We start from the raw sequence: 15,548 nt of genomic DNA on the forward strand, positions 1-15,548 counted from the left end.
AAGGAAACACAGACCCTCTGTTGTTGCTGAGTGATTTAGTGACAGCAGAAGCAGATAAGGCTGAAGTATTTAATGCCTTTTTCAACTCACTAGCAACATCTCCTAAGTCTCTGTGGTTATAGGTAGTGTTGGAGATGATGAATTGCCAGCTTGGGCAACCTGTTCCACCTGGGCAATGATGAGGATCATGTCACAGGTTACTTACATAAACATACAAGACCGTTGGACTAGAGAAGCTTCACCCAAAGACACAGAGAGAGTTGGCAAACGTCCTAACACTTTTTAGCATCTCCAAAAAGTCAGAGACTTCTTGGGGGGAGATCCCCAGACACTGGAAAACGGAAATTTTTTCCCATCTTTAACCTAGGCCAAAAGGACAATCTGGAGATCCATAAGCCAATCATATTTACATCAGCTGCTGGCAAAATAATAATAATTTTAAAAAATCAAAGACCAAGTTCTCCTGAGACACATTTATGGGCATATGAAGGAGAAGAAAGGTACTAAGAACAGATGGCATGAATTTACTAAGGGTAAATCACTCCTATTCAGACTGAGGGGCTCTGGACAAGCCAGAGAGCTGGAGGGGTTTAAAAAAACCCTAAACAACTAGTAGGACAGCAGGACTCAAAGGACAGTGGCCTATAGGTCACACTCTCCCCAGAGAGAATGAAAAACCACTGGTAGTGCTGCAGAAATCTGAAGTCATCCTGTTGACAAACGTGTCAATGGAATTAAGACACACTCACCAAGTGCATGAGATAAAACTAAACCTGGGGATGATCAGCTAGTGAGCTCAACAGCCTGAGAGGAACCTCATAAAAGAGAACAAAGACAAATGCAAAAGCTTTGCCTGTGGGAAGGACAAACATCTTGCACAGAGCAGCTCTGCTGGAAAGGCCCTTGGGGTCACATTAAATAGCCAGCTAAACACAAGCCAGGAGTGTGCCATGGCAGCAATAAAGGCCAACCGAAGCCTAGTGAGTTAATCAAGCAAAGTAATTACCATCTTCCACCAAGCACTTGCTGGACCGTATCTAAAATAATATATTTGACTTTGCGGCCCTGGTAAAAAGAACGACATTGATCACCTGCAGTAAGCTTAGCAGAGGGCCACAAAGAGGCTCAGAGGCCTCATCTGTTCTGTGAGGAGGCTGAGGAACGTGAGCTTGTTCAATCTAGGAAAAAATGGCTTCAAAGAGACCCAAGAGCAACCTGTGAGGAGCCAGGAGGTTACTGAGAAGATGGAGTCAGGCTCTTCCTGGTGGTGCAGTGCGGGACACAGATAATGGATGTAAACTGAAGCAAAGGAGGTTCTGACTTGATACGCAGCAAAAAAATGTATCTACCATGAGGACGGTCAAGCAACAGAGCGTACTGTCCAGAGAGGCTGTGTCATCTCTTTCCTTGCAAGTTTTCCAAGACCCAACTGGATAAAACCCTGAGAAAGCCTGACCTGTTTTGAGCAGGAGGTTGGACTGGAGATATCCTGAGAACCTTTCCCTCTTTTCCTGACTATTCTCTTAGCATATCACATCATTAAGAACTTCAACACACCATTATTCAACAGGATGATTTGAAATAATCTTAAAACTATGCTGGATAATGCCAAAATTCTTTTCTCCCTCGAAGTTACCCAAACCCCTTACTGAATGCGACTACCTCACTGACCCAGAAACATTACCCATGGTATTTCCCTATCTCCGGACACGTACTTACACTCAGAAACATTTGTGCTGCTTTATTAAAATGCCACCATGTCTGGAAAGGAAAGGTTTAGAGGAATGCAGGGCCTAGCATCTGGAATTTATCACGTTGTTAAATGCTCAGATGCAAAGGTAGCTAACAACAGGAGGAAAAATAAACCGTGAAGATCTATGGGAACAGTCAGTGCTATCTGGAACATACTTCACCCTGCAATACACAGGGTACATTGTGTACATCCACAAACTGAAAGTTGTAGGCCTTACAATAGCGCTGAGGCGATGCATGCTGTCAGGCTGAGCAGCAGGGAAGAGGGACAAAAAAAAGAAAGAGAAGGTCTCGTGACCTTGCCAGGGGTTATATCTTGTTTCTGAACACAGAGTGTTCTGGGGAATGTAGTTCTTCTCTTCCAGACCGGTGCATGGAACTGGAACATTAACTCTTTTTACTCCCAGTGCACTACATGTTACGGTGTGGAATACCGATAATCAAAATCATAAAACCATGACACAGCTTCAATTCTGAATTGCCTTCCGTGCATCTAAACAAGTATGTTCTAATTTTTTTCAGCACAGGAGTGGATTTTTGACTAATATTTTTTTGAGTTTATTTTATATTCACTTCTTTTTCCTGGTCTTAGAAATAAATATTTTGCTAAAGTAAAACAAAAGTAACCAAGTGACAATATCTCATGACTCAGACAACCAGTTGGTTTGGTTAGAGAAGTAAACTAAGAATTCTCTTGGAAATTCACTTCATCAATAGCCAGACAGCAATGTGTCCCTAAAAATCCTTGCAAGTTTTCATGGTGGTTTCCACTCTGAAATAAGCTATGTCTTAAGCTTAAACAGATTCACACAGAAAACGCAGAAAAGTTTAGAAAATGAGAGAAACATCACAGAATCATTGGGGTAAGAAAGCACCTCTGGAGATCATCTTGTTCAACCCCCCCTGCTCAAGTAGGCTCCCTATAGTAGGTTACACAAGTAAGTGTCCAGGTGTGTTATGAATCTCCAGAGAAGGAAACTCCACAGCCTGTCTGCGCAGCTTGCTCCAGTGCTATGTCACACTCAAAGTAAGCAAGTTCTTTCTCATGCTTGTGTGGAACTTTTGTGTTGTCCTTGTACTGTCACTGTGCTCCACTTTTCAGAGTTTGGCCCCACCAGCACTTCAGATGTTTATGAGCATTGATAAAATTCCAGTTTCTGTGGCATGAATGAGTTGACTTAACTCAGTCGTGGGTAAAACAAATGCCAAAGCAACACGGCACTGTCCTAGGACACTAAGGTTGGTGTTGTGTATCTCCTTCACAATGCAGACATGAAAAGATAGCACAGGTAGGAAGTAGCAAGGGATCCTATCTAGCAAGAAATGAAATTGCAGAAGCAACAAATCAGGAAACTCCAGGCATTGATTCCCTATAGTTTTGGTGCAAGCTCCCCCTTTAATCCTACAGGGTTTATACACACTCAAACAGCCTCTCCCTGCTTCTTTCCAAATTTACCCTCATCTACCCTCTCAGCTTTATCATCCCCAAATTCTTACCGCCTTTCTTTAGAGTTTCTTCTTCTTCACTTAAACTCATAATCACAGTAATAATAATGGCGTCAATAAGATGCTCATCACCATCACAATAACCACTGAGCACATACATCCCACCACTTTCCCCTTCCTTTTTCCATTTACTTAAACTGTCCAGCACTGGACAGTGTCACACCTTTATGCAATACCTTGGAAAACGGGCTGCTAAGTGAGATAGTAGAGGCTTGCAAATTTGTCCATGCAGACAAATTATGCACAGGCTTGCAAATTCCTCTCTGTTTGATGTCTGTAAACTCTCACCAAATAAGGCTTCAGTTACAAAGGTCAATCAATAACCTGAACTTAGGAATTTGAAATTTACTACACAGGCTTAATAGGCCAATTAACTTCTCTGCCCTGGGTGGCATAAAGTTAACTGCACATGCAATGTATGATACACATACAAGGGGGAACATGTATTAGGCAGATCAGGAAGCTGTAACCTCCAAGTACTTCAGCCAATGAAGAAAGGAGAAGGAACAATGTAGTCAGGAAGAGGGGATAAAAAAGAAGCTGCAACCTCTGGTGGGTTGAGAGACATGCCTACAGAAAAATGCCCCCAGTAGTCTCTCTCTTTATCTGAATAAAGAAAGCTAAAGACTCTCCTCTGGCTCTTTTTGGGATTAAGATAATTGAGCAAGCCTATCGGAGCAAAAGAAAAAATTCCCAACATGTAGTAACTATCACAACAAACATAACTACAGTTTGCATTCTTCTGACTTGCCTGACAGCCAATATACAACAGATTTCTTTCCACGCTAAAAAACAAAATAAAATCTCTCAAATCTTTGTAACAACAATATATATATATATATATATAAAATCCCTTTCTCAGTTCTCTGTTTAATTCACAACTGTCTTCCTTCCCATCTTCAAAGCTATGTGCAGTTTCAGTTAGCCTCTTTGATGACTAGAAAATAAACTCTGTTTTTCAGCAAAGTAATCCATTTCAGTGCACAAAAAAAAAAAAACAGTAAACTGGTAATCAGATGGAAACCAATTAAGAAGCAACCTTGCGTGCATCAGATCTATTGCAGAGACTGAGCCTCCCCTTTACACTTCCTCTTCCACAGGACTCAGTATCTGTTTACTTGTGGCACACAGAGTTTGAGCTAACAACCAAAATCCAAGCAGCTTCCCCTTTATATTTACAAGGAAAACAAACACTGCAAAAGTACATGGGCAGCAATGTAAGCAGAACACCAAGGGGAAGATGAATAATGCACTCCTGAACGTCAAGTTACAGGGGGATATTCATAACATCCCAGCTTCTTTCCCACATTGCAACAAAATAAAATGTAGGTGGAACCAAAGTCCTGCTGTCATTAGAATGCAAAGAAAATCATTTCATTTAAATTCACTCATATGTTCTAGCCAACCATTTATGCAGAAACATTTTATGTCTTGTACATACAGTTCAGGCCATTCTCAACATTTCAGTCAGATGAAAAATAGACAGTAAATTGCAGGCAAAAACACTTCCTCGGCAGTTAATATTCAGGATCACAGATAATTAAACCACAGAGTGGTTCTGTCTTTCAGGGAGCTTTATTTCTTGCCTGGCTTCCTGGCTGTTTTTTGTCTCTAGCGCTTCTCTCCTGCTTCTGGCAGATGAAGTGGAGGTGGAGAAGAAAAAGGAGGAAGGTTCCTGGGGAGATCAGGAAATTACAGTAATTTCCTATCTGCGAGCGGGGAACAGTTTGCTCAGGTAACACTGACCTGTTGCTGCTACATACTCCTCACCCCATTTATTTTTTTTTAAACTTAGGTTTAAAAGATGTTTGCAATTATAAAGTTATATAACCCAAAGTCTATTGCATTTATCTCCTTTCTGCCCCCAAACACACAAGAACAATAACCGCCCACTCATACATTTCATCCACCTCTTTATTGTTGCTGTGAGCAATTTAAAACAAAAAACTGCAATTCAGAAAGATCCTCAATCATGCACCTACAGTTCATTGGCATTTAGTTAACACCCAAACCTGATATGAATATAGATACCACCCATCAAAATGACAGTTAATGCCACAGACAATAAATCATCTCAAATCCCTAAATAAAGCAGCAGTATTACCATAGGGACAAAGATACTCTTGGTATGCTCCTTGATTACCTTCCCTTGTTCAACACAAAGAGAGAACTGTCCTCACACAGCTCCACTTATGTTTCCTTTCATCATTCTGAAAAGAGAGCTGTTTAATATCCAACATTTTGTTTTCAACTGGAAAGATCATCTGAATGCATGGGGAAATGAGTCTGTATACTTTCTTTTTTTTTTTTTTTAATAACTAGAGGGGAAATAGATCAGAATAGATGGGGAAAGTGAGGAAATAAAATTTCTTGCACATTCATTTTTAAATTAGACGGGGAAAAGATCTCAAAAAAGTTATGGAAAAAGTATAATCCATGAAAAAATAACATTCTAAGAGCTGAAAGAATCTAGTTATCTCTTGTTCACTAGAAATCACAAAAAGGAAAGTGATGGCTACTTACATATAATAGGTAGGATATAACCCTTCAAAGTACCAGCAATGCTTTTTGGCCTCTGTACACTACAAAGAAAGAAAAATACCTTATTAATATTTACACAGAACAAGGTGCAATTATAAACACAAGCACTGAGTGTTTATAAATACTGTTATTTTGAGCAATTTGAAAAGGTGTCTTTTCCCACAGACTTCGCAATCTTAAAACATACATCTGGGAATTCAGTGAATCTGAACTGTGACGTGCCCTGTTCAGGTTCAGATCCTTCACGGTGGGCTTTGTCTATGGGGCCTCAAAGGTTAACATGATTCATGACTATAGTTAATAGACTCTGTGCACCGCATGCATTGCCTGATAAAGTGGTCTCTTAAAAGAATACGGAGAATTTAAGAGCTCACTGTGGCTGTAGTCACTTAAGAGATCTCCATCATATGCTGAGTTTGAAGATGCAAGGCATAAGATTGCACAGTGAAATGCAGGAAATTATCCATCTTCACGGAATTCTCTACATGCAGAGCCAAGCTTGGAAAGGAACAAAACAGAGATCCCACTTCACCTTCCTACATCTTGGAAATGTTTCAAGTGTTCATTTAATGACCTGGGAAAGGAAACTGCTTTCTGCAGCGAAGGGCCATTGTTGTCTTTTGCAAACTGTCAGCATATCCTTGCTAAGGGATGGTGACAGGCATTTTCTCGGGGGGAGGGGATGGTGATGCAGGCGGTGTGAGAAATGCGTATCACCACAGGCACCGCTGGAGTGCAGACAGCAGCTCAGAACAATAGCGACGCTTAAAAAAGAAAAACAAATGTCAAGCCCAAACTATATATACAAGGCAGAAAATACTTCTGCATATCCTGCTGGCAGTGCTAGCATAAAGTGGTGCCTCCCTTGCACATATAGTTCCAGAAGCTCCACCACAAATTGCATTCTGGGGATTCTGGGACACCTCCACAGAGCAGCAAGAAATCTCTCCTGGGATTTTAACAATAATTCTCCACACTGCTCACACCTGACACCCAAGGTCAGAGAGCACTTGCACATCAGCAGCACTTGGATCATTCTTCATGTTCACTTGGCAGCTCACCTTTAGATCATAACTCATGTAAGCTTACTAGCCTCCCCGAATCCCAGAATACTAAGTGAATCCAGTTAAGATTAAGTGGTTTTAGATCTCTGATTCTTACTCCTCACGAATAAGAAAGGCTACAAGCTATTTAATGAGCATTTGATGAGCTGAATCACAGATGGATCAATTGTAGCCCCTAAAGACAAACTGCTATGGATTAAATTGTTAAGACAAGTACAGAGAGGGGAGTAGGAGAACAGAATGCTGATGTGTATGATCAGGTCTGACTACCAATCCTATGACAGGCTCCCACCAGCTCCAAGAAGCACACCTTTTGGTTCTGACGGAAGAACTAGAACTTTTTCCTTCAGGGAGAGCTTTGTTCCCTTCTCAAATCTATGCTGCAATGAATGCAGGGATTTGAAGGAGGGCTCTGTGGTTTCTGTTGGAGATGCTGCTGTTCAGAGAGCTGTCTTCAAATTTTATAGAATCACAGAATTACCAAGTTTGGAAAAGACTTCTAAAATCATCCAATCCAACTGTTCACGTATCACCAATAATTCCCACTAAATAATCTCCTTCAGTACGGTATCTAAACATTTCTTCCACATCTTCAGGGATGGTGACTCCACCACCTCCCTGGGCAGCTCACTCCAGCACCTGACCACTCTTTTGGAGAAATTTCCTAACTTCCAACCTGAATCTCCCCTGGCACAACTTGAGGCCATTCCCTCTAGTCCTATCTCTAGTTATGAGTGAACAGGCCCACCACCACTTCACCACAACCTCCTTTCAGGAAGTTGTAGAGTGCAATGAGGTCTCCCCTGAGCCTCCTCTTCTCCAGACTGAACAATCCCAGCTCCCTCAGCTGTTCCTCATAAGACTTGTGCTCCAGACCTCTCACCAGCTTTGCTGACCTTCTCTGAACAGGCTTCAGAGCCTCAATCTCTTTCTTATACTGAGGGCCCCAAAACTAAACACAGTACCCAAGGGGCAGCCTCACCAATGCCAAGTGCAGACAGATGATGACTTCCTTGCTTCTGCTGGCAACACTATTTCTGATAATGCATCAGGATGCCATTGGCCTTCTTGGCCACCTGGGCACACTGCTGGCTCATGTTCAGCCAAACGTCAGCCAACATCCCAGGTCCATTTCTTCCACACAGTCTTCCAGCTATGCTGCCCCAAGCCTGAAATGTTGCCTGGGGGTACTGGGAACAAAGTGCAGGACCCAGCAATTGGTCTTGTTGAATTTCATCTCATTGGCCTCACCCCAGCTATCCAGCCTGTCCAGATCCCTCTGTAGGAACTTCCTACTCCCAGGAAGATCAACAGTTCCTCTCAGATTGGTGTCATCTGCAAACATACTGAGGGTGCACTTAATCCCCTCATTCAGTCATCAGTAAGGATATTGAAGAGGACAGGCACCAATACTGACCCCTGGGGAGCACCACTCATGGCTGGTCAACAGCTGGATTTAATTCCATTCACCACCACTCCCTGGCTATGGCCATCCGGCCATTTATATACCCAGCAAAGAGTGTAACTGTCTAAGCCATGAGTTGCCAGCTTTTCCAGGAGAATTCCGTGGGAGACAGTGTCAAAGGCTTTGCTGAAGTCTAGGTAGACTACTCAACAGCCTTTCCCTTTTATGACCACAAGTTGCTCTTGGGGAGATTTAAATGAGATATAAGGTATTTTTCTCTCAAAGAGTGGTCAGGCACTGAAATGGCCTGACCAGGGAGGTGGTGGAGTCACTGTCCCTGGCAGTGTTCAAGAGGCATCTGGATGATGTGCTAGGAGATGGTTTACTAGCTTAGTGGTAGCAATGGTGATACGAGGACAGTTGGACTAGATGATCTTGTAGGTCTTTTCCAACCTTGTGATTCTATGATTCCTTCATCTACGAGGCAGGTCTCTTGATCACATAAGGAAATCAGCTTGGTCAAGCAGGACCTGCCTTTCATGAATCCATGTTGGCTGGGCCTGATCCTCCAGTTGTCCAGCACATGTACTGTGATCTCCCTCAAGACAGTCTGCTCCATAACCTCTCCTGGCACCAAAGTCAGGCTGACAGGTTCCCTGGATCCTCCTTACGGCCCTTGTAGATGGGAGTCACACTGCCAAGCCTCTAGTCCTCTGGGACCTCTCCGGTTATCAGGAACACTGATCGATGGTGGAAGGCAGCTTGGCAATAACCTCTGTCAGCTCCCTCAGCACCCTTGGCTGAATCCCATCTGGCCCCATGGACTTGTGGCAGTCAAGAGCAGTAGGTCTCTAACTGTTTCCACCTGAATAGCACAGGATTTATTCTGCTCCCCATCTGAGATGTCCGGGTCAGGGGGCAGAGTATCTCGAGGATGACTGGTCTGACTTTTAAAGATAGATGTAAAGAAGGCATTGAGAATCACAGCCTTTTCCTTATCCTCAGTGGTCATGTTCCCCAACAAATCTAGTTAAGGACAGAGATTCTCCTTAGGCCTCCTCATACTGTTAATATATTTGTAAAAAAGTTTCTTGTTCTCTTTTACCCCAGAGGCCAAGTTGAGTTCAACCTGGGCTTTTGCCTTTCTTTTGCCCTGCAGTCTGTAACAGACTACCATCAGGATGTCAGCCTTGTTAGCCCTCCCCTGATCTTTACCTGTAGTGGTACCTTATCATCCCCAGCACTGAGCTCAACAACACTGAAGTACTCTATAACATAGAGAGTCACATCACTACCCCTCCTTCTTTGCCTGTCCCTTCTGAAGAGCATACAGTCATCCATTGCACCACACCAGCTGTGGCAGTGATCCCACCATGTTTCCGTGATGGCAACTAAGTCATAATTTATCTGCCACACAGTGGCTTCCAGCTTCTCCTGTTTCTTGCCTACGCAGCATGTATTGGTGTAGATGCACTTCAGCTGAGCCCCTTGCATCGCTCCCCAGTCTGTCATCATTCCTCTAGGCTTATTTCTAGCAGGTCTGGTTTTATCCCTTGCCCCCTTCATATCTACTTTAAAGCCCCTCAATGAGCCCTGACAGCTCCTGGGCTAAGATCCATTGCTCCCTTTGAGAAAGGTGAGAACCACCAGTAGCCATCAGGTCGAGCTCAAACCAACCCATAGTCGAAAACACCTGAATTCTTGCAATTGCACCAGCTTCTCAGCCATGTATTTGTGAGAGCTGTTTTCCTGCTCAACTCAGTATGCCCCCCTACCACTGAACAGATAGAGGAAAATATGACCCGCTCCATCCACTAACCACCCCAGTCCCCTGAAGTCCTTTTTGATAGTCCTCAGGATTTTATTAGTGACCTCATTGCTGCCGGCCTGAATTATCAATAAATGATAATAATCAGAGGGGAGAGTCAGACTATGAAGCTTCCTAGAAATATCCCAGAGCTGGGCCCCAGGGAGGCAGCACACTTCCATATGGGTAGGCCCTGGCTGACATGCAGGGCCCTCTGTTCCTCTCAGAAAGGAGTTGCCTATGACAATCACCCTTCTTTCCTTCTAGGCAGAGGCAGCCCTTGACAACCTTGTGGGTGAACCTCCTGCTGCATCCTCACTCACCTCTCCCTCAAGTTCCAGAGCCTCAAATCTATTACAAAGGAGAACCTGGGGAACCGAGGTAGGTTGGGATGGGGATTGCCTGTGATGCTGAGCTGGAACCTGTTTCTACACGTCCTCTTTTCTTAAATTACCTCCCTCTGCTTAACAATGATAGAGCATGGGGCCCATCAATGGAAAATTTGTTTTATTCCCCTCTATTATCCCACCCCTTCTAAGCTTCCAACTTCTGAAAGCTTTCTTCTGAATCTAATTATCAGCATGCTGTTTCCTATTACTCTGAATTTAGAAGTACAAATTTCTCTTGGCATCACTCTGCAAACACATATCCATTGCAAATTCAGCAGGCCTGCTGCTGATACAGGGCAAAACACTTTGGCTCTTCTCCTTTGAAAGTGGCAAAGCAGCAAGCCCTGGCTGAAATCCCAGTCATGCCCTTGGGAAGCCTCATTTCAGTCCAGCGCCCGGTCTGGAGCATACATTGCAAAACGTTTTTCTTCCTGCTAATGAACGAACATGATTCACTGTTTACCTCAACATCCTCAAAGCCTTTGTCAGTCTAAAGCATTTTAATTGATGTTTTCTCAGCAATGTGTCTGCGCACATGGAGCCTGCATACCCTTTAAAAAGGTAAAGAAGGCATTTGCATTCAGTATTCATTCTGCTGCCCTCCTACCCACATTTCAATTTCTAAAACAAACTGGGAAGATTCCACATTTTCCATGCTGTAAGAAATCTGTTAGTGCCTCTTATTTTATTTTGACTTACCTGTTTCAGACAGAGAATATGCTTACTGCTATCACAGAAATGGACGTTTTGCAAATATTTCCTTCTAGCTTACAGGGCTTAGATATGCACGCTAAAAAATCTGGTGCACAGACCTTGTTTCTATATGGGACCTAGAACAGCAGGCACCAATCCTGATTCTGCATTTTTTAATACCATAACAATATGAATAACGCACGGAAGCTCTTCAGCTCTCCTACAGAAGAATGAGGAAAACAAACAAGCAGCAAGGCAGAATCTGGTACATGTTACATTTATGTACATAAGACCAAGTGCTGCAGCTCCTGCATTTAGAGCTCCTCCTGATCTCCATGGCAACATTGATAAGCAAATCCCAACATAAAGCAGTAGGCTACTAACCACAGTCTCTATTGCTAGTTAGCAGATCTCATGGGAGTTCACTGATAATAAAACAATAACACTGGTGGTGCCTCTAAGGATCTCAATACATCCTCTGAAGCAGACTGTGATCACCAGTCTCATGCTAAGTACAAACATTCTGGCAAGCTGTACAAGCTCATGGGAGACATCTGCCCGCAGCACTGGGCTCTGATCCTCACTCAGTCTTTGCAGTCTTGTGCCTGTGCAGTTGTCAGAGAGAAGGCAGTTAGGAAACATCAGCTGGCAGCAATCAATTCCAGTCCACACACACATAAAGGAAAGATCAGTCTTATTACTGCAATTGGAATGGATCTCAGACAGCAGGCTTGGTGTCCACTCTGCAACCTCCTGCCACCTCCTGCCACCTCAAAGTTTTATGACATTTTCTCTGAAAAGACCATTTACCCATTCACTAATAGCAAAACAAGTGTGTGCATGGTTTTTAAACTGGATGTAGGTAGAGCTCTGTTGAAGCTATCCGCTTTTCCAGAAGAACTTAGCACATTTTGCTTATAAAATTCCTCCTCCTATGCTGTTTAACAATTTGGCACTGCTATAACATATAAAAATAAGACAGTGTGTCAATTTTTAAATGAATGAGACAGGTCTAATTGGGTGTGCATATGTAATTTTTAAAGAATTAAAGGCATGTGAATTAGCCAGATGCTTGAAAACCTGCCTTAAGATTGTGTATTTGAAGAGGAAAAAACATAAGACTTATTTATTCATTTATTTTAATAAATCAGCATCTCTTGTAGCCTGTTTTTTTTCTGATAGATTGCAGCAACAGGAGCTGCAAGCCATGCTTTTCTGTGGCTTCTAAATTCATTCGCATTTCCTCTAAGAAAGGAAATGTGCTTTCTGCCACAGATTGAAATTGCAAATGCTGCTGCTGCTAGTAAGAACAATGAAAAAGAGAAGTTACTAAAACATGAAGCAAAAATTGGCCTTGATCACACCTAATACAGAGTGTGAGCACACAGGCATGCACACAATGTGGAGGAAGACAAACCAGGTAGACTGCTCACTGAATGTCGGAAAGTGTTCCACAGATCATTAGTTATGCTTTGTAGGGGTTGCAGGAACACTGTCTAGCAGAAATATCCTCTAAATTGTAGATAATTATCTCTCTGTTCACAGGACAATAAAAGAGAATGGGTCAATTAATTAGTCTTTGCAGTCAAGGGAGCCATGGATTTATGCACTTTGCTTTTACTGGAGATTTAAATTATGACAAGGCAACAACAATTACAGCCTTATCTGTAAATAGTAAATACTCTGCAATACAAGTAGAATCATTTTTTGTGACAGGTAGCAATGAAAAAAAGCAGCTTGCTATTGACAGACATGTTTGTGAAGGGCAGGGTGGGATGATGATCGTCTGTATTCTGAAAGAATGCTGAGGCTGGGCTGGTAACATCTGTTCAAAGCCAGATTCTGCAAAAGGCACAGGTCTGCTATTGATCTCAGTCAATGAAATATATCAGCTCCGAGTCGCTGAGGGCACCATTCCTTCATTTTATCCAGAGAAAGATGCTACACACCATTTCCCTTAAGGGTTGAAATAAACAAAATAGACAAATTCTGGAAAAAAAGTAGAAATCTAAGTGAGTGACCTGCCATCCTGATAGGACAGGAATGGCTCCCAGTGTTCTAGCATGGCACATCAGTGAGCTGCTGCCTCACTTCAGCTGGGTACACGCTGTGAACTAATAGGGGCCAGGTGATCCAAACTTCATTCTCATGACTACAGTCTCTGCAGTTTTGCTAGGATTAATTCATTTGTATATGAACAGGAAGAAAGAAATAAAAGCATCTAAGAAATGGAAGAAGACCTCTTTGATTCTGAGCATCACATGACATGTTGTTAGAAAAGGATTTCCTATTCCAGCATATAGTGAGACCTCCATCTTTCACATAGCCAGACCAAAACCAGTCACTGAGGAAGTGGGAAGGACAAGACATTCATGAACACATATCCCCATTGCATCTGACACACAACCAGCTTTGCCTGAGTACAGAATCACAGAATGGCCAGAGTTGGAAGTGACCTCATGGATCATCAAGCTCCACCCCCCACTCTCCCCTACAGGGACCAACATCCACATTTAATACCAGACCAGGCTGCCCAGGGCCCCATCCAACCTGGCCTTGAACACCTCCAGGGAGCAACCTCTCTGGGCAGCCTGTTGCCTGCCGCCTATCTTGCACAAGATTTGTCACAGGAGCCACTTGCCGTAAATGCCTGCAGGTTTACTGGTCACATCACTTGGCAGCTGTTCAGTGGAGCCCAAAGTACAGGGCTGTCTACAGTGTGGCTCCAGACTAAATAATTGGTTCTAGAAGGTCCATTATTGGATAGGAATCACAATGCTTTATAAGATTTGACCTTTAGAATTTTATCAGTTTTCAGAGTGCTATCCATTTCAGTGCCTAGACAAGAGCTGAAAGAAGAGATACAAGCTGCTCATTAGATACAGTGCACTAAAATCAGAGAGCCTTCTCCATGCTGAGTTTGAAAGATTGGATTTACAGAGACAAGATGAACACACCGCACTTCCACAGCCAATAAAAGAGCAAAATGTCATCCATTAAGAGTACATACAGAAAAGTGAAGACTAAGGGTGAAAACAATTTACTACAGAAAATACATTCTGATTTAGCCTTGTCTGAATACATCAAAATTCATCCCCACTTTTTCCCTGGTAGTGCTAACAGATGAGAGTAAAAGTAGCCCATCTCCAATCTAAGATAAACTGAGCTTGCAAGCCAGGTCACTTGCGATTGCAAGAAACCCACTTGTGACTCAAGACAAAGCAACTCATTCCAAAAATCAGGATTACAATAAGTTATTTTTATCCCCTAAGCTAATGAGAAAACAGGAGGAAAAGCTGTGTATAATACGATGCTGACTCTTCTGTCCTTCACTTTCTACTCTATGTAGCAATGAACAGAACAGATACTACACCAGATATACAGTTGTTCATTCAAAACCCAACGTTATGTAACTCACTGCATAAAGAATAAATTTTCCTATTTTTCAGGAGTTGTTTCTGTCCTCTGAGAAAAAAAAGGAATATTTTCCAAAAAGAATTCTTAATAGAAGCAACTTCTGTCTGTCCTTTGCAACAGTAAAATTTCAGCACAATAAGCTAATTTGTTAGTTCTTCTAGTGCTAAGAACGCATGCATTAATCATTGTATTTTTTGCACAGAATCAAAAAACTCCACTTTACATTTAGATCGATGAACCTTTCCCACAAAAGAAATATAAATATCCCTTATATTAAATTTCATTTCAACTTTTTTTGTTGTTGTTCATTATGCAGCACAGTGCAAATGCACTTCAGTCCTAGAATTATGCAGTCTCACCTGAATGCAATCATTTCATAAGTGAGCGAGGGAGAAAAAATAGTAATGAGGAAGAAAGGGCAAGAATCTTCAGCACCGCGGACAGCGCCCCGCAAAAGGCCGCCCGGCTGCTGGAGCACAAAATAATTGAACGGAGTAACCGTGCCGAGTCTTCAGACTGCCTGCGAAACCAGTTATGACACTTACTGCAGCAACGTGAAGTATCCAACTTGGCCGGAAGGATGTCAAGACAAAAACTGCCAAGAGATCCTCTATACCAGGACTTGCTTTGTTTTCCTATTTCTACATCCACTGACTCTGCAGCTCTTAGACATGCATAAAAGCTCAGTGGGGCTAAACCCTCCTGATGGAACTGACCTTACAAAGGAAGTTCTAATGGCAGATCTGTAAAAAAGCATGAGATATACCACATATTGAAAGCATTTTCACTTAAGAAAAGCAAAAAAGATTCAACATCACACTGGAACCTCACAACGTCAAAGGGGGAAGTGGTAGCCTTTTCTGTTCCAACTAGAAGAAAACATATAATATCTATTCTGCCCTCATGAGGCCCCAACTGGAGTACTGCTTCAAAGTCTGGGGTCCCCAGCACAGAAAACATGTTGAGTTTTTGGA

General features: G+C 42.6%; 1 protein-coding gene across 1 annotated transcript in view; it reads right to left on the reverse strand.

The window, feature by feature from the left end:
* The window catches only part of VOPP1 (VOPP1 WW domain binding protein), a gene marked incomplete at both ends in the record, with an annotated part of 65,856 nt that overhangs the window by 19,233 nt on the left and 31,075 nt on the right, over positions 1-15,548 (reverse strand). Inside the window, one exon of the mRNA XM_079538021.1 lies at positions 5,782-5,840. Coding sequence (XP_079394147.1) covers positions 5,782-5,840 — 59 coding nt within the window. The remainder of the gene's footprint in view (positions 1-5,781; positions 5,841-15,548) is intronic.

The sequence above is a fragment of the Tetrao urogallus genome (genome assembly GCF_951394365.1).
Source record: "Tetrao urogallus genome assembly, chromosome: 7".
Lineage (NCBI taxonomy): Eukaryota > Metazoa > Chordata > Aves > Galliformes > Phasianidae > Tetrao > Tetrao urogallus.